The 19,699-nt window shown below is 39.4% G+C and overlaps 1 protein-coding gene across 1 annotated transcript; it reads left to right on the top strand.

The window, feature by feature from the left end:
• The first annotated feature begins 223 nt into the window (after positions 1-223).
• Positions 224-7,132, top strand: tm2d2 (TM2 domain containing 2). The gene is made up of 4 exons (XM_068310970.1): positions 224-541; positions 1,497-1,584; positions 1,664-1,779; positions 4,740-7,132. Exons 1-4 carry the CDS (start codon positions 279-281, stop codon positions 4,951-4,953), a joined length of 681 nt encoding a protein of 226 aa, XP_068167071.1. The 5' UTR covers positions 224-278; the 3' UTR covers positions 4,954-7,132.
• The last annotated feature ends 12,567 nt before the right edge of the window (positions 7,133-19,699 follow it).

Raw genomic sequence — 19,699 nt, 5'->3', positions numbered from 1 at the left:
ATAAATAGCGTAAATAAATCGGTACCAGTCGTAAATATTTAAATAGTTTTATTAAATTTACAAATTACAGAGAAAAAACATCTTGTTCCTGGTTAAGGTGTCTCTCTAGGATGGATGGACACATTCCTGTAACCCTGGGATACCCGAGCATCCGTTCCTTCTCATTGCGCATGCTCGTGACGTCATAAACCCGCGACTCGTTGTTTAGCTAGAGGAACGATGCGGCTAACTATGAAGGGCTGTTAAAGGGGGATTCCGGTGGTATATTGAAGGTGACGATGATTTCTGTCAGCTACATCCTGTTGTGTGGACAGTTTCTGCTGCTATTGGCGGTGATTCTCTTACAATGTCTGGAAGGAATCGACTCCCAGAACTCCTCAACGACCGAGACTCCTGCCACTTTCACTGACCCGGGAGCTTCGTCCCTCCCGTTCAGTGAGCAGCCGCCAGAAATTCTTCAGGACCCACTCGGCGAAAGTACAAACCAGACAGATGTATTCGAGTACAAACCTCCATCACCGGTTGTCCTGTGCAGATATCTGTGAGTAAATGAAGCGACGGAGACGTTGGGCTAGCTAGAATGTTATTGTTAGCTTGTTTGCTAATGCTAGTTACGATGTCAACAACAACCGTCAGGAGCAAACGTCCATTCAGTCAGGTCTGTACTGACAAATTAACGCTTTTTAAAAAAAAAAAATGTTTCTATAAAAAGTTGTAAAGAATGAAACTGAATGAAGCGTAATTTCTTGTACAGTTGCTGTTATGGACCAGTTGTTAGAGATAGATGGATAGACGGATACTGTACTAATTCCGAGGGATATTGTTTTTTTTAAATATATATACACTTTATTAATACTTTATTATAATTTACTAGCGGGAACCCGTGGAAATTCCACGATAAAACAATAATATCACACTTCGTTTATTTTATTTTTTCCCCCCTTCGGACCGCTGTGTCCGACGAAGCCGTAACGGCTCCGTGTGTGTTGGATGGACGAACGCTAAGACGAAAGCCGCTTCGGCGTTACGGTCCGGGTAGACGCCGGCTTCGTGAGTTCGGTCCTGGTGAATAAAGCATCGGGGTTCCCCACACGACACCGTGAGCTCCGTCACAATCAAAGAATATAAACCGCTATGTTTGACGGAGCCGTTTTGGCTTCCTAAGTGAGAGACATGGAGAAATGTGAAGACCGGAGCTAACTCGGCTAGCGGCGCTAACTTCCGGGTAGACGCCGGAAGTGTGACAGCCAGGTTTTCAAGTGAGTTTATTCAAATATACAGGTGGGGGATAATCGATTTAAAAAGAGGTAATGTGGATATGTGGGTCATAATGGTACTTAAATCCAGTCCAGCGTCAGTGGATTTTGTGATTAATTCAGGTTCTGTAAACACATTCTCAGAATGAAGTTTGGATCGTGTGCTGAAATAAGTGATTACAGTTTTCATTCATTCCTGTTTCCCCCCCCCCCCCATTTTTAATTTCATTTGTGAAAAAGACCAGAGGAGTTTATCTACTGCCAAGACCCTGTGGACCACGCAGGCAACCACAGCGCCTTTCAGGAGTTGGGTCACGGTTGTGTCGGGGTACGTTTTGGCTTTTAGAAACATTTTGTGTCACTTTTGACTTTCCACTTGCTTTATTTGCTTTCTTTTGGTGTTTTAGTGGGGTGGCCAGACTCAAAAAGAGGTGAACCACACAGAAGTCATGTGCATGGCACTGGACGATATCGAGTGTGCCGGAGAAAGAGAGTTCCTTAGAGGAAACGTGCCCTGCATCAAGTAAGAACACACAGCTGTTTAAATGTACATGTTCCAGAACAGTCATGACGAGTACCACTAGAAACTATATGTTGTATGTAGTCTTAAAACTGGCTTACTGTATGGATAAAATATGAAATGTTATTGTAAATGAATGTAATTTGGTCAAATCAGTCGAAGCAGTATGTTTGAACCACTGAAAAATGGTTGCTTTGTTTTCCAGTAAAGAAACCTTTTATTTGGCACTCGTTTATATTTTTTGAAATTCAAAAAACCAAACTTAGAGTGTTATTGGAGAACAGAATAAATCTTTATTTCTGTTGTAACATCAAACCAGCGATGTCCAAACTCATCAGGACTGAAAACTCGAACCTTCATTAACCAGAGTCAGTTGACTTTATGACCAATTTTCAATCATATAGAAAATCAAATGACCAAAAATGGTCACTTCATGTCTGAATTTCACCAAAGGAATTACTTAATTAGGATTTGTTGGCGCTGTATTAAATAGGGCCCTAAACATAGATGTTTGGGAACAACAGTAACTGTACCGTGGCATGGAGGACTTGGGGAAGGGGTCCCAAAGTACTGCGACAGCGCATAAAATTTGCCAACTGTCTGTCGATTCAACAACTTCCTTTGGCAGTAAAAATTCACACAAAAACCACACTGGAAGCTCCATGGAATAGATTTACATGACTGAGCATCTGCATGCAAGCCTTACGTCACTGGACTCAGTGCCAGGCGTCAGATGGAGCGGTGTAAAGCTTGTTACCGCTGGACTCCGGAGAAGTGGAAACATGTTGCATGATCAATCATGCTTCTCTGTCTGGCAGTCTGGGTTTGATGAGTCTGGACTCGGCTGATGCCAGGAGAAATTTACCTGCCTGACTGCTTTGAGCTGGCTGTGAAGTCTGGTTGAGGAGGGATAAAGGTGGTGGAGGTGTAGGGGGGGCAAGGACTCTTAGTTCCAATCAAGGGAAATCTATATGGTTCAGCATACCCAGATATTTTGGGCAAGTCTAGGCAACCAACTTTCTGGATTTATGGGGAACTTCCTTTTGTGTTCCAGAATAATGCTTTCCTGGTGCACAAATCAAGTTCCATAAAGACAGTTTGGGGAGTCTAGTGTGGAAGAACCCAGACTTATCCCAATGATCTCCTTTAGGATGGACTGGAATGGAGACTACGAGTCAGGAGTTCTCACCCATCATCACTGCCTGTCCCCACAAGTTCACTAATGAATGTCCCAGGTCCATATAGTGTATCTGACCCAGACCCACCTGTGAACATGATGTGACTGAATCTTGAATGTGTCCTTTTAAGGTGTTTGCACACTTGCAGTTTGAACTTTCCACTTGTGAACAGATGTTCAGATCAGCTGCTCCCTCCCTGACTGCTGTGTTTTAGGTCTCTTAAACAGGAAAGGGTAAAAAAAGCCTCAACGTATAACTTTAGAAAAGAAAGATAACTTATAATGAGGCAAAGGGCTGACAGTGATTGTGAACTCTGCTGCTATATAGGTTCAAGATCACAACAGAAGGCACTTGAATAATGTTCAACTTTTGAGTAAAAGCACTGACTTTGTCGCATTTTACCCAGCTGTTCAGACAGAATGGTGAAAAGAGTTTGGGGAAAATCTATATCCTACAAGTCCTGAGCAACAAAGAAGTGATCAGTGCTAGTCTCAGTCTCCATGTCATGTCAATGAAGGGTCTAACTTCTCTCTGTGCTTCAGTTGATAAGCCAAATTGCTTTCATTGACTTTGACTTTGGCATCATTCCTAAAATAAGGGAGAAAGTCTGGTTTGAGCACAGCAGTTTTTAATAGAGATGAATTTAAGAAAAAAAAATCAAAAGGTGTGCAGAAACAACAGGTTATGACCTTCTAAAATATAAACATGTGAAAGACCAGAGGATTAATTATCATATTCAGCAGTGTGTCTGTGGGGGATTACACAGGAGCCACTTGATGGATTTGGATAAGTGCATCAAGAAAACCCACTCAGTTTAAAATCCTAGAGAAAAACTCGAGTTAATAATTTAGTGGAATTATATGCGATGCAGGTCAGTGTGGTGAATGTAAGGCTGAGGTGTGAGCGCTGCTGCTGATCCACCTGTCCACCTGGTGTATGGTTGTTCAGTACCGGGCCCAGTGGACTCAGGTGGAGGTCTCTAGTGGGTTCTTCACCACTAGAGGGCAGTGTTTACAAAGAGCTAGAACAAATCCTGTTTTAACAGAGCTCTGTCTTACCCCAGCTTCTCTCCACATTCATCAGCTATGAGGTTAATCTGTTTACCTGCATAGAAATCAGAAATGGTGCAGCTTGTTGCAGTCAAAGCATCTGGACAACAACACAACTGTATGTTTCTCCCTGGATTTGTTGTGTTTGTGTGTTTAAGGTTCATACTCCCCATTGATGACAGAGTAGAGGTGTTGCTCATAGCTGCAACTCTGATTCTGGTCTTTTGGTTTATTCATAGGAATTATATACATAGATAGATAGATAGATAGATAGATACAGTAGATAGATTATTTATCCCGAAGGAAATTACGTATACTGTCTGCTCACATACAAACAGCCACATATTCCATGAGACGGCACAACAATGAAGGAACAAGTAAATACAAATAAATGTATAAATACACAAAAGGAGACATGATAAATACACATCAAGGAACATATAAATACACAACTGAGGACATATAAACATACAGCAAGAAACATAAATACACAACAAAACAAATACGCAACTAAACAAACATAAATACACTCCCAAAAGAAGTAATTTTACGTCGCACACCTGCAGGTTTAGATGCTGTGCATTTATCTCAATGCCATTCTATTGTGCTGGTGATGATGATTTGTTGTACAGCTATTATCTGATTCCCTTTTATTTATCTATTTGTATTTGTTATTTGCTGTAATTTGATTAGCTTTAACTTATTTACTTGTATTTCTTCCTTGTGCTTTGCACAGATACACGGGTCACTACTTCATCACCACGTTGCTGTACTCCTTCTTCCTGGGCTGTTTTGGGGTCGATCGTTTCTGCCTGGGCCACACAGGAACTGCTGTGGGGAAGCTGCTCACGCTGGGAGGCCTGGGAATCTGGTGGTTTGTGGACTTGATCCTCCTCATCACTGGTGGCCTGATGCCCAGTGACTACAGTAACTGGTGTACCTACTACTGAGACTGGGAGCTCTGGCCACTTCTCAGTCAGACATTACCAGTTAGATTACTGGGAACTCCAGGGAGTGGATACCAACCTGTGAGCTGCATGGTGGAAAATGTTCTCCAGGGACCCCCCTCCTGAGGCGTCCCACAGGGTTCACAGGTCACCTGGGAAACATGAGGACCAGTCTGATTTTATTCTGATCTATTTGAGGAGACGAGGATGCATGAGAAGAATTGTTGCCCTGTCAGTCAGCGCAGAGGCAATAGTCACTCAACTTACTACTGAACTGTCAGCTCTCACTTTGTTCACCTTTGTAATTAGCATAAAACACACACACACACACACACACACACACAAACACACACACACACACACACGAAACCTGGTGTCAAATCTGCAGTATAGCAAATCCATAAGGCTTCACTTTGCTAGATGGAAAATATTTGTATTCACAGTGGCATATTATTGATGTTGGTTACCAAGGTTACGTGTCTTAAGCAGGCAGGAGGCCCCCCGGATAGCGGCGAGATGCTAGTTGACGTGACGACTACGTTCATGGAAACTGATTCCTGATGCAGCGTCTGCCTCATGAAGGCACTGATACACAGGACAGGAACAAGAACACATCAGGTTTATATAGGGTGAGAGATGTTTGCGTCGCCATGGTTACCAAAGGGCGTGCAGATTATACCCTGCTTGCACGTAGCTTCCTTCGCTAGGTGACCAGTGGATAAGTACAAAGAAAATCACACTTGACTCAATTCTAACCTTCATTTGTGCTGCAGAAAATTAGAGAAGATTTTCAAACTTGCACTATTTCAAATTAAATGATTTTTAGAATGTTTTTGAGACGGATTTGCCACGTGACCCCTTCGCCATCCTCTTCCTCTGCATGCGTTTTCGCTTTTTTTCTCTGCTGTGTTCCAACCGCGTTCAGATTAACGACGGCGTTCACACGAGGGAAGCTGATGAGGTGAACGTTTAGTGCTTTTCACTCTTCAATCATTTTGAGACGTGGAAAGCAGTGAATTCTGTTTTCCTACCACTTTGTTAACCTGAATTGACGGGTTATGAGCTGGTTTCAATGCACAAGGATCCCTAAAAGCCTTTTTATGCTGTGAGACATGATCGTCAACTCATCCAAAAGCTGTATATATCCAGCTGACTCAACACATTTTGAAAGCAGTGTGATTAAGGCAGTTTTACACTCTGCCCATTTCCACTGAATTTCACAATACAATGTATGTACAGTTTGACACCCCTGAAACATTTGTGTACCACATTTTTCAAACATTGGTTGAAACTCTTTTATTTTTATTGTAATATCTAAATCCATCGCTGCAGAATTGCTATATATTAGAATAAAACATTCTGACTCACCCCTTCATACCCTGGAGTCTCTTGGCCTTGTAAAATAATGTGTATGTATATAATATTGATGTGCCAGAGCTTCTCTCGGGAAGCCTTTTATACCTTCTCCCCCCAACATCAATCCGCTGCACTATTTATTTTTTATTTGCATGAGGCTTTTTAGGTGTTGAGTCAGAAAAGGGGTCTTATTTTGAAAAGCTTCCAGCGGGCGTGCTGCTCCTCGAATGTAATAAGAAAATAAAAAAACTTTTTGCAGTTAAGATGAAACAGAGGAATAGATGTTCTTTGTCAATAAAGATTATATCCAGACCCTTCCTGTGCTTTTCACTGTTTAATTAAAGCTACATGTACGCCTGAAAAACTCAATTTCCTCTTGTTATGAAGGTGTGAATGAATCCAAAGCGTCTGCTGCAGTATTCATGTTGTGACTCAATAAAAGCTGTCCTCTGCAGTGTTGTCTTTAGCACTCGGGTTCATTATGAGTTTTGCTTGGTGCAATGAAAGATCCTTAAAGATATTAACTCAGGTTGGATTTGGACATGATGTGATGGCAGATTCTGAACAAGATTAAAATGTCTGTGGAGAAACAGCAAATGTGAGTATTTCATTTAGCTGACCTGATGTAACCTTTGAGAGAAAAAAGAAAAACATTCTTTCAGGTTAAATCTATATTTACCAATTGATATTAAAGCAAGTTTTTTTTAAATGCAAAAATGTGTTTGTATAGCTTCTCAGGTTTGTTTCAAACATACCTGAGAAGAAAGACGTATCATTTTTTCCCTTTGAATAACTTAAATTTGACTTTGCATTGTGGAGAAAATGTTTCATTAAAGAAATGTCAATTTATTTTAGAAATGTGCTGCTTTTTCTCAAAATAAAAAAACCCGTAAAAAAACAAAAAAACAACAGAATGAGATGGGAGTCAGGTCTAAATATGAGCACCGATAAACTTTTGATCAGATTAATGTGAGTTTGTCAGCTACCAGCAACCATTTCTGAAAATCTATTCTTAGTATTAAGTCAGATTTCTGACTTTTTTAAAAATTTATTTTAAAATGTTGACTGATGTCATGAAATAATTGTTTGATTTAGATATTATTACTTGTGAGGTTTCATTATTGTAGTGAAGGATTACTGTTGTAACAGGTACAGTATTTTCTGCACTATAAGGCACACTGGACTATATGTTGTCTATATGTCAATGAATGGCCTATTTTAAACCTTTTTCATATATAAGGTGCACTAGATTATAAAGTGCATCTTATTATAAGGTGCACCTGCAATAAATGGCTTATTTCAAACTTTTTATTATTATTTCAACTTTTTTTTTTCCACACATAAAGGCACACTGGATTATAAGGCGCACTGTCAGTTTTTGAAAAACATTAAGGCTTTTAGGTGCGCCTTATAATGCGCAAAATAATGTAATCAAATTAAAGCTATGCTCTAATATTATTCACATATAAAACATGATTGTTATACCACATAACTTGTAACATTCATGACTTGTTTAAATGTTTCAGCAGCAGCAAGGCAGAGAAAAACCTTTCTCTGACAAATGTTGTGTTCTCAGATCTCAGCTCATACTCTGGAGCTGGACATGTTTCCTTTTGTGCGGTGAAAGTTCAAACTGCATCAGACTTCCTGACCTCATCTCTCAGCATCAGAATCAGCTTGACTGGATCTGTGACCCTTGGAATTCATGTGGACCGGAAAGCTCAAAGTGTCTCTACTGCTGGCGCTGACAGAGATCAGGGGAAGATCTGACATTAAAAATAAAATGTCAAAACACGGCTGTGGGTCTCTTGGAGGAGTCTCCACTAGTAGCATCACTTCTGCTGCCATTCTCCATGATGTATTTGTGCAAACTGAGCTTTTGGACAGGATAGACTGAAGGCCACGAGCTTTCCTCTCATCCGTCTGACAAAACAGAGATGGTGGTTCTTCCTCCAGGCTCAGCCGCCCCCCCCCCTAAGGCTAAAGTGATGCATACACCCTAGACTGGGGTAGGCTGGAGATTTCTACCACCTTTGACTGAAAAGAGGTTGAGATCCTTGTTATTCCTCCATGTACATCAGTTTGAGTGTTCGTAAATTCTCTCTTCCTTTTCCTCTTCGAGTCTCATTTTCTGAAACTGTGTGAGAGCAAAATGTTTCTGGAAATAACTGAGTTTCAAAACCAAAAAAACCAAAAAAAATCTACAGTTCTGAGTTGGTTGTAAAGATTTGCATCCTCATTTGCGGCAGACAGGCTAAGGCAGGAGATGGAGCTCAAAGGGACGTTTTAACCTGAGCTTCTTTCTGATCTCCACAAAGATGCATTTATTGTAAGAATTCTGTCAATTCTGTGAATTCTTGCCGCGTACAATTTTGCTGTATTTAACGGGTTATCCGTCATGAATTTGATTCGGAATAAACCTTCACAATCCTTCTGCTTTAAGCATCACGATAACAAAACAAACAAAATGAGATCTGTGTTCACACATGTCATCCTTTATGTCTCCTCCTGGTATTTTTAATACTTCCTCAGTAAAATTGAATCTCTGACCCCTCAAAGCTAAATCTGCACGACTAATATGGGATGGCTGCAAATCATCCCCAGACTTGTTTAAAATCCTGCATTTATGAGAGGTTTTGTTGTTGACTTCAGGAAGCTTGATTGACTGTTTGAAAGGATGTCAACAACAAAATCATAATTATTTGTTCCCTCTTGTAAATAAAACACTTTTTGCTTCATGTTAAAAATGTCACGGTGTGTTTCAGAAACAGTCTGGATGCTGCTCTGTGACTAAAAGCATCCGTCATACACAGTTATTTCTTATGGGATGTCATTCATTTCTCACACAATCATGTTTACGTTTTGTTTTTCAAGCATTTCTGTTAAATAATTTGTTTTTTAGCAGAAAAAAACAACCAGTAGAGACGAATCTCTATCGGTCTTGTCACTTGATCTCTCTCAGTATGAATAAATACCCATTTTACATGAGCAGTTATCTGCCTCAGTATTATGTAGGGATGCCATAATGTTGTACACAGCGTGCATGAACAATGAAATCTAATGTGTGACTAATCCATTACAGTGAAATGTTCAATAAAGTGACTGAAATGTTCCATGAAAACTTTCTCATCTTATGAATTGAGGACTGAAGACAATCTGAGGAAAATTACTTCACAGTTAAATAAAATTATAATAGAAGCAAAAAGTTTGTTTTTTTTCCCCACAAAGTTCCCCTAACCCAGTGAGATCACCATGGAAACAGACTTAACCCGGGTTGAATGAGGTGACGCTCAGAGTTTCTGTTACACTAATTATTTTCCCTGATGATGGATTCTTAAGTGAATTGTTATTTTGTGCAGACTTGCCGAGATACACATATGTTAAAGTTACCAGATTGTGTTGCCATGGGAAACTACACCTATTCTTCATTTAATGATTTACCACCCCCCAAAAAAAATTCCAGGTAAGAAAAACCTTTTTTTTAGTTTTTCAAATGAAAAAATGTGCAGCTGTCTTGTTAGTCGTAAATAAAATATATTTACATCAGCATTTCCCCCCCATAAATATTCCTGTTTTTCATTAATGTCAAGCAACATGTTATTGTAGAATGACTATTTAATATTCTTTCTATTTAGAACGTCATTCCAATAAATAAATCAAAGTCATTTTGCTCAGAATAATTAAATAAAGCACAAAATGGTGCTTTTGGGAGTGTGGAATTAAGAAGTCAGGTTAGATGGTTGGTAGCCACATCGGGACGCTCAATGTTTCATTGTCTGTTTTGACAACAAACACTTCCATCTATATTTCTGGTCGTCTCTCATGTGAAGTTGTGTTACTATTGTTTCCTAATTTCCATCCTTCATACCGGTCCTCCCACTGTTGTTCGAGGCTTTGCTTTGTGCACATCCGTTATCGCACATTTGTTGTGAATGAAAGCTACTCACCGACATATTACTGCTGACTTATGTTCTGCAAAAAAAAAAAAAAAAAAGTTTTGTGAATCTGAACTGGAACATTCTGATCTACGAACAAATGTTTAGGATGGGATATATGACTGTGTTCTCGTGTGTGGCACAATGTCCCCCATTATTCTGGATAATCACAGAACAAACTGTCAACAGCTTTTATAATGCTTCATAGTAATGGGTACATTGTGGAACACAAGCTGGAACAAAAATGTCATCTTTCTTTGCGCCAAATGGCTCTCCACTTACCGCCATTGTGTTTGGGATTGATTCCTAAAAACTTGGGCAAATAGAGCGAATAAACAACTGTATGCTTGTATTATTATTATTATTATTTTGGAGCTCACACTTCTGCCATCCCAGTTGTGATTTTCATTACAATCCAGGACTTTTTTCATCACAAATATGACACTTTTTTTTTTTTTGCATGCAGACATTTTCCATCCCAATCGTTGCTTTTAGTTTTTCTTCTCCTACAATATAAAAAAAACCCTCTACTAGCATGTGGACGCTTAATGGTGCTCTGTAAGCCATTGTAAGTAAAAGGTTGTAGGTGTTGAATATCTGAATATCAGCAGATTGTGTCTCTGCAACTTATGAAGAAGCTCTTGCTTTTTCCTCTGGACATGGAATGTGTGATCTTTTAGATTTATGAAACATTTTTCTGAAACATTTTTATTGTATACAATAGCTGGAACCAGCCCCCCTGTATAGGACTCGTAGGACAAAATCACCATCAACTCTGTTTTAATACACGATGCCAGTGATGCGGAAAGATCCACTCTGTTTGGAGCAGAAAGAGGAATAGAAGTCTCGCAGAGGCAATTTGAAGCTCAGCTTGTACTCCGCTTTTGTCCTTTTACTGTGACAGATTGTAGAGAAAAGTGTGACATCTGTTCTCACTTCTTCTCATTTTCTTTGCTCCAAATTTAAATATTCTGGGGCAGTGTTGTTGTCAAGGATGGTTTTTTTTTTTTTTATCATTGTAACCTTCAGTTCCCCTCTATTTGAATCTTTCTTTAATGCTCATAACATCAATATCTCATGACATTAAACTGCAGTGTAAAAGCATAGATCTGCTCCTTTTATACCCTTCAGACTTAAATGGATTCCTCCGTCATGTGTGACAATCCCATCAAGTTTAAAGAAAATACATTCGGGACATGAGGACACAATAGATAAGGTTCTAACAGGAACCACAGTGTCAACAATGTCCCCACAAACATACGATCTCAGCACAGGAAAGAATCAAACCCAGAACCTTCTAGCTACACATTGCTCCACCAAGTCAGAGACTGCAACATCCCGCGACACCCCATAGTTTGACTTTTTAAAGTTCGACTGATGAAACTGATGGTGATCGGTGGAACTCCTTTGACATGGTGTTTCATATTTTTCAGACTAGCGGGATAAAACTCTTTGTTGACAGTCAATAGTCAGACATTTTTTACCTCTGCATGCAAGGTCAACTTTTATTTTTTTTGCGGTTTCGTTAATTAAACCTTTCTATGTCCACAGATACTAGTTTGTGAGTGCTGATGTTGTCCCGGTGCACAGAGTATGAGATGAGCAGCACACAGAGACCTGATCCAGGATTATGCTGAAATAAATCTTTTTTGTCTTGTTTAATTATGAACAACAAGCTCACAGAGTGTTTGGCTTGGCCGAAGACACGAGTCACGTTCAAAATAAATATCTGGCATTGTGGAAATTATGTTTCTAACTTAGGGCGGTGACAGCTGCAGCATCCAGACACCTATGTATTTCATTCTTTGTGTTGCCTGTCCTAAAGCTAAATTGCATAAATTAAAGAATCATCTGAGAAAATGATTTTTTTCTGCAGCGCCAGCATTGGATCCCGCTCACCATTGACTCGTCTGTTGAAGGACTCAGCCAGGAACTGGCGTCTTCTGTCAGCAGGGATGGTGAAAGAGATTCCTGCTGCCACTTTTAGAGTATTTATGAATGTTTCCATCTCCATCCCCTTAAACACAATGGAAACAGAGGCATGAGGTTGAGGTCCTGAGTGCTACATTGATTACCGAGCCATGCTACATGGAGAAACAGCAGGAAGAGAAGTCTGCTGCTTTTACTTCTGACACACACAGCAGAGCTCATAATCTATCAGGTGTTTTTTTTTTTTTTTTTAATGCAACAGAAACATTGTATTTGATCGCTGAAGACAGTTTTCTGTGATTTCACAGTGAAGGAAGATTTTTAAAATGTACCGTTGGTATGGCAACTGGTCTTCATCTGAAAGAAGAGCATTTTTAAGGTGAAGACGTTGGATGAAACAACCTTGATAAAGAATGTACCATCTGTGAGATTTAATCCAATGCAAACCAGTAATCCTGAACTGAACCAAAGGGAAACCACCGGAGATTTCAGGGATTAAATAAAACAAAAATGTGACCTCACTGCACTGCCATAAATAAAACAAGATAGATTGTCTACATAGAAGAAAGCAGAAATGATATGCAAATGCTTTGGTGTTCATTTATCATCATCATTTTTCATAAGATGTAGCTGCTGATTCTGTTTAACAAGTTGACAAACAGTCCGGAGGAGTTTAAACCAAAAATATCTAATAACCTGCAATAAAAAGTCAAGTCAAAGTCAGCTTTATTGTCAAGTGTACCGTATATACACGACATACAGCACAGATGACATTGCAGTCCTCTCTGACCCAGTACAACAGGCAGTACAACACAGGCAGCACAACGGGCAGTACAACACAGGCAGTACAGCGGACAGTACAACAAGCAGTACAACACAGGCAGTACAACACAGGTAGTACAACAGGCATTAAAACACAGGCAGGAAAACAGGCAGTACGACTCAGGCAGTACAACAGGCAGCACAACAATCAGTACAACACAGGCAGGAAAACACAGCCAGCACAACACAAGGCAGTACAACAGCCAGCACAACACAAAGTATAAGACGAAACACAAAGGGATGGTAAACATCTCTATACACCCTCTAATCCTGTAGGGGACGTGACGTGTGCTCAAGATAGATAAATGGTTGTTTATGATGTCGTCTAACGAACAGTGATGACAGCGTCAGCGTGGTAATAATACCGCCACAAACTCACAGAGGTGCAGGTCTGAAAATCCTGAGAGGAATTCTGCAGCAAGACACAAAGACGTCAGCTGCAGGGGTTAAAAAAAATCACTTTCAGATCATCGATTTGTCAGAGAAACAAATCCAAACAGATACGTTCAAACAGAACAGCCACTTTAGCGACTGTAACGTTTTTATTCTGGCTTCCAGACTGAGGAGGCTCAGAAGTTTCTCTGATCGCTTCACTGTGGTAGTATTAGCGACCAGCTCCTCTGAGGAGGTGTCATCCTGCCTTCAAGATGCTTATATTACATTAAAGTATATTAAACCCATGACGTAAATAGTCATCTGACTACCACTGGATTATTCTGGATGGAATTATAGAGAAAATAAGTCATTCCTCTCTTACCCTCTCTTAAAGAACCACCCGTTTTCAAGATCTAGATCATTTTTCTAAATCTCAAAATCTCAAGGATAAATGGTATGAAAATCAATTCACTCTCTAAAACATTGTAATGTCTGTCTGGATCGCTCCTTTTCAAGCTTTAATTCTTATAGAACTAGTAACTTAAAGCCGTGTCTGTTTGTCTCCAAGAGGATTTCACCTTTCAGGTAAGATTTAGAGCTACTTGTACCAGACATGTAAGAGACAGAACTGTGAGCATCGTGTGGTGGTTTTAAGACAAACTCCTTCATAAAGTGTAGATCCGCCAGATACAGCGATGACGGTTCCCCCGCCATCTTCAGGTGTTACTCAGATCAGAACGACAGACGTTAATCATGTGCTTCATGTAGAGCAGGCTCCGACTGAAGTGGTGGGAAGTGGTCTCCTCTGCCATACAAAGCAGCTGCTTGTGTAAGAGGATGTCTGAGCAGCGATATGTTCTATTCACAGCATCACACACAAATACACAAAAAAATAGCTGAGGCTCGAAAACAAGGCATGGGCGAATACCTCCCCAGAGGGAGTCGGATGAAAAACTCACCGCGGTGAGGAAACAAATCTAATTTTGGTGGGAAAATGCCCTTGATGACTCCCTCCGCGGAATATCCTCCCTCTTTGTGTTCAGGATTATTACAGTTTGATGTTAGTCACTGATGACAAGCTGCCAGGCCACAGGAAAACACAAAGAATTTATAGAGCATCAATGTGCAGCCCCCAGTCAGAACAACAGCTTGGAAATTTGGCAAAAAATTAGTTTCACAGCTTGATGTGTCACAGAAAAGACAAAGTTTGATTGAAGATTAAAAAATATTTCATCAATTTATTCACATGAAAGTGCGAGAATATTCTGGTAACTATAACCGTCCATGTAGATCAGTTTGAAAACCATCAGTCTTAACACTGATAACAAGTCAGATCACTCATATTTAGGACTTTTTTTTATGGTGTGCACATTGTTTAAATAGTTTTTATTTGTTTGATTTTGATTTGGTTGGATTTGGTTTGGGTTGGTTAGTTAGTGGTAGAGCGTGCCTGACTTTGTGTACACCCATCAAGGAAACCACTGAGTTTGTGTAAAATGCATTTGCAATGGGCAGACTAACAGTTATACTGGTTTGCCTTTATCATCTATGTTGAATATTTTAACTTCCACTTTGCTCCCTGACTTCTTTCCTTGTTTCATTGCAGAACGCTGAAGGCTTTTTCCAATTTCTTATCTAAAACTAGAGAAACTTGTTTTTTTTAACAGATTTATGTACAATTTCATTTGAATTTTTTAGCACAATTAGATTCAGGAGAGATGAAGTTTATAGAGATGGAGGGAGGAGGTGAAAAGGAGAAGAATGTAGAGAAGAGAAAATATCGATATTTAAGAGAAACTCAGTGAGACCGTCGGCGGTACAGAATATGTCCAGTAAAATTCCAAATGTGAAATTAAATGCGTACTTATTGAGATTATTGCTCTGCAGCATCTGTCAGTCTTCATCCTCTGTTGTCAGAAACAATTTGTCTGATGGTGCGAAGAGAATATCGAAAGGGTGAAAAGAAAAGTAATATAAAACCAGAAGCTGTATATGAGTTTGAAATCATGTTTGAATCCATTGTCTGCTGATGGCCCCTCCACTCCCAGAGCAGTCAGTGTGTCCTGAGGCAGTAATTAATTCAGCGAGGATAAACTCTTTCACATATCCTTTCTTCTTTGCCCACTTTAAAACATCATAATGAGATTGAGTTGGCAATGATGCTGCATAAAAAAAGCGAGTCTAGAATGATTCACTTGCTGCTCATTTCTTACAAGACAACACTGATTCCAACAAAGTTTGGATGTGGTGCAAAAACTTAAATCAGAATGAAGTCATTTGCAAACTTGGTTTTTACTGGCAAGAGTTTGAAAAAGTTTTTCCTGCACCCACATAGATATACACTGGAGTCATCAGCGTATGAAATGCGTTAACCTGGTCAGAGGTCACAATCACACCTTCAGTTGGCCGTGACAAACGTAGGGCGGTCTCTCTGACCTCCGAACCTCTCAGGGATGCTCTTTTCATACGCAATCATGAATATATCGCCAATGAAGCTGAGAAGTTTTTATAAACCCCTCACAACCCTCCTACTTTTCTTTCACCTGTGCCTCAACTGGCTTGAAACACCCACCCATCCCCACTGCCTTTACTCCGAGTGTTCATGGGATGCTGAAGAGAGTCAAGTTTGAGCGATAATGGACAGTCAGACCTCTGCAGCTCCAAGCATCGAACAGGTTGGGGTTGATTTAAAAAACACACCTGAGGGCAGCGCCGTCTCCTTCCTTGATAGCTCCAGCGCTTTCCGCTGTGTTTACACAAATGAACTTGTCTCTGCAGAAACAGCATTTAATGCAAATGACAGCGAGTCGTTTGCCAAGAGCTACTGTGGCAGAACACCAACTATTTTTCCTGTCAGCGTGCTCGACAAATAAATCGACAGTATGCTCAGCGTTGGCACGGAGACACGGCAACACATCCCCTCAGTTATATTGTAAAACTAGCAGCCTGTGGATCGTCCATCAGATGAACTCCACTCAGAGAACACTTGACAGCTGATCTCCAATTCTGTGTCCAACTTGTGAAACAAGTATCAGCCTGCTGATAAGGTGACATGTAGGCCTACAGTTCCATCACAGGTGTGTACAAAAAAGTCACGCGTGTTAACAAAATTTTTTATTCAATATCAAAAATATTGGAGGTCTGTGAACAGAAACTGACACTGTTCTCTTAAAATTTAAAGAACAATAAGCATTGTTAAGAATAATTCCATATAGCATAACAATCTGTTTTGTTTTTTTTCAAAATAGAATTATTTTACAGAATTTCACAGTGGTATAGTCAATTAAACAAAAATAAGTCATTTTTCATTATACTGACTTTAAATACAACAGCGTGTGCAACCCTAAAACATATAATTGAAGGCTATACATTTCAAGATTTATCCTCTTTCGCAAATTAAATCTTTTTATATACTATAAATATTATCAACAAAAAAAAAAGAGATCCGCCTCGGATTTTTTGAAATAATCAAAATACCCTCCATAAAACTGTCATAGGACTCCTAAATATATCCATATTAATTCCAGACCGACGCAAACAGAAAATACTCAATTACTTTCATTTCATTTCACTTCTTTGGTGTTAGGTTGGAGCTCATTCACGAAAAAATAGGTATATCATATATCATTTGCAATAAAAGGAAAAATGAGATTTAATTTAATTTAACTGTGGAGAAAAAAAAGGCTGTAACATTTTGAATTGCAGCGTTTCCCAAAGGGTTACCAGTGATGAACAAACTGTAGCTTCAAACATGATTAAATGTTGACAAGGTTTTCAAAGTATGAAGCAGACGGATGTGGAGGTCGTTCCGGCTGACTGGTGTGAACACATGTGGATCAACCAGATGGAGACGCTGCTCTGACATGATATCAGTGGGTGCTGCATTAGGGTGGAGGTGTGACTCTGACTCACACATCAAACCCAGAACCTTCTGATGGCATGGTGCACTGGCATTGAGATGACTGACACCTAATTATTATGCAACCCATGAAGAACAGCAACATGTTGAGTTCAGATAAGATAAGTTCAGATAAGATAAATTCAGATTAGATAAGTTCAGATAAGTTCAGATAAGATCAGATAAGATCTGATAAGATAAGATCAGATAAGATCAAATAAGTTCAGATATGATAAGTTCTGATAAGATAGGATAAGTTCAGATAAGATAAGTCCAGATAAGATAAGTTATAATAAGTTAAGATCAGATAAAATAAGATCAGATAAGATCAACTAAGTTCAGATCAGATAAGATATGACACGATGAGACATTTATTTGTGTGTCCGTCAGTGGGATTAATACAGCAGCAGCATAAGTGATAAGTCATAGAGAAATAAAATAATGGCCACTCTACAAAAGAGATAAATAATAAGAGTAATAAGTAGAGAAGTAAAAAGAGAAATAAGAAGGAATAGAGAAGTAAGATGGAAATTTGCAATTTTACACTTTAAAAAATTTACACCAGTTTTATAGATTTACACTGTAAGTTCCGTTTGGGTCTGCATGGTCTACTGGGAGCAGAGCTGGTTGTATATTTGGTCCTGATGTGATTCCATCCTGCTGACCTGTTGATATCCTGCTTCCACTACATTATCAAAGGATATAAGGTGGTACATTTTATTGTTTGAGGTGGAGTTTAGTCATTCCCGAGGTAGATTTTTAATTTTTTTTCCTCAGGTTTGATTTTTGCATCACTTCCTGTCTTTGTTGACTTTTTTTTTTTAACCTTATTTTCTTCGATGACTTCATGTTTCCTGCTCTGCTCTTCAGGCACCTTTGCGTTAGATTGTTGTGTTAGATTGTTCTGCAATTTGTGGCTCTGAAAGCATCTGTAATTATAAGTGATCATATTAGAAGGGTTGGAAGGTTGAGTGGAAAAGCGAGAGAGATGAGGGTGAGATGATTTGGGTGTGTGTAGAGGAGGAATGAAGTGGAATGAGGAGGATGGTGAGGATGGACTTTCCAGGCAAAAGGGGAAGAGGAAGGTTTATGGAAGTGGTGAGAGAGGAAGCCCTGGTGGCTGGTGTGGAAGGGGACAATGTGGGGAACGGGATGAGATGGAGATGGATGATGTGATGATGTCCCACAAGGATGTTCCTGTTAGTCTCTACTCTCTTCAATGTCCCCTTTCATTCATATTTACTGTACGGAAACCTCTAATATATGATGTATTACAATAAGAAAGTGCACATTGTAAAAATGGATGGAGTATTTTGTGGAAATTAGGTCCTCCCTCAGGAGAATTAAACACCATCACTGATAATAATTTTTAGTCCTATTCATCTTTTGAGTGTAATTATGCAAACCATCAACTGCACACTATATCAGGCTTCAGGAGAAAACACATTTCCCCATTATAAATCCTTCTAATCTGGTATATATTGTTACATCATTTTAATATAATATATTATTATTATTTTTATTAAACGTTTTATTTAAATTGGAGCTCAGGTGATTTAGTACTGCACCATCAATAAGATGGAGGATGGGTGGAACTCCTAAGTCATGAAAACGCTGAAGGATAGAATGATGCACATGAGAGTTATGATATAAAGGATTTTATATCATATTTTATATCATGTTTTTATATTTATTATATAAATAATATATAAATAATAATATATATAAAAATGTATATATATATGTATATATATGTATATATATATATGTGTGAGTGTGTGTGTGTGTGTGTGTGTGTGTGTGTGTGTGTGTGTGTGTGTGTGTGTGTGTGTGTGTATATGTATATATAATTGAAGAAAAAGGAATGTGCTCAAAATTGTAATTAAAGATTCTCTCAACGTGCAAAAATTCTTTCAATAAAAACATTCAAAGTGTTTAAAATAATCATCTCCATTTATTCAGAAATCTATGAATATGCAAATACAAGAGCAAAGAAGAGTCAAAAATTTCAAACCCAGCAGAAAAGGTGAGTCATGTAACAAACAGATAAACCCTGTAGGCGCCACGACACAGCAGACGTTCCGTTATGCTGACCTCGGCTGATGGTGGTCCGGTTCTTTCGGTCACACACGTGGAAACGGTTCAGTCATATGTGTTCTGGGGGATGTGTGTGTGTGTGTGTGTTTTCGAGTGTTTCTCATGTCGTGTGTGTTTCCCGGAGGTCGACCCTCCTCCTTTCCCTCACCTCACCCCTTATCTCTCAGTTCAGGCAGCTGAATCCAACACCGCATCACCTGCAGCCAACCTCTCTCGCTTTCCCAGAATTCCCTGCAGCTTTTCATTCATTTCAAATCGCTTTTTACAAACCACAGCGGTTTGCCCTGAGTCCGCTCCCAGGTGCTACACAAAACTTTACCAGTATGAATTTCTTCTG

Source organism: Antennarius striatus, chromosome 3 (assembly GCF_040054535.1).
Source record: "Antennarius striatus isolate MH-2024 chromosome 3, ASM4005453v1, whole genome shotgun sequence".
Classification (NCBI taxonomy): Eukaryota; Metazoa; Chordata; class Actinopteri; order Lophiiformes; family Antennariidae; genus Antennarius; species Antennarius striatus.
The sequence above is the reverse complement of the archived record's forward strand: the minus strand, read 5'-3'. Positions and strand labels throughout refer to the sequence as shown.

Excerpts from the sequence above, each read along its gene's own strand:
- tm2d2 (XM_068310970.1), top strand. The coding sequence starts at position 279 with ATGATTTCTGTCAGCTACATCCTGTTGTGTGGACAGTTTCTGCTGCTA. Across the intron at positions 542-1,496 it reads GTTGTCCTGTGCAGATATCT|ACCAGAGGAGTTTATCTACT; the intron begins GTGAGTAAATGA and ends TTTGTGAAAAAG. Across the intron at positions 1,585-1,663 it reads TGGGTCACGGTTGTGTCGGG|TGGGGTGGCCAGACTCAAAA; the intron begins GTACGTTTTGGC and ends TTGGTGTTTTAG.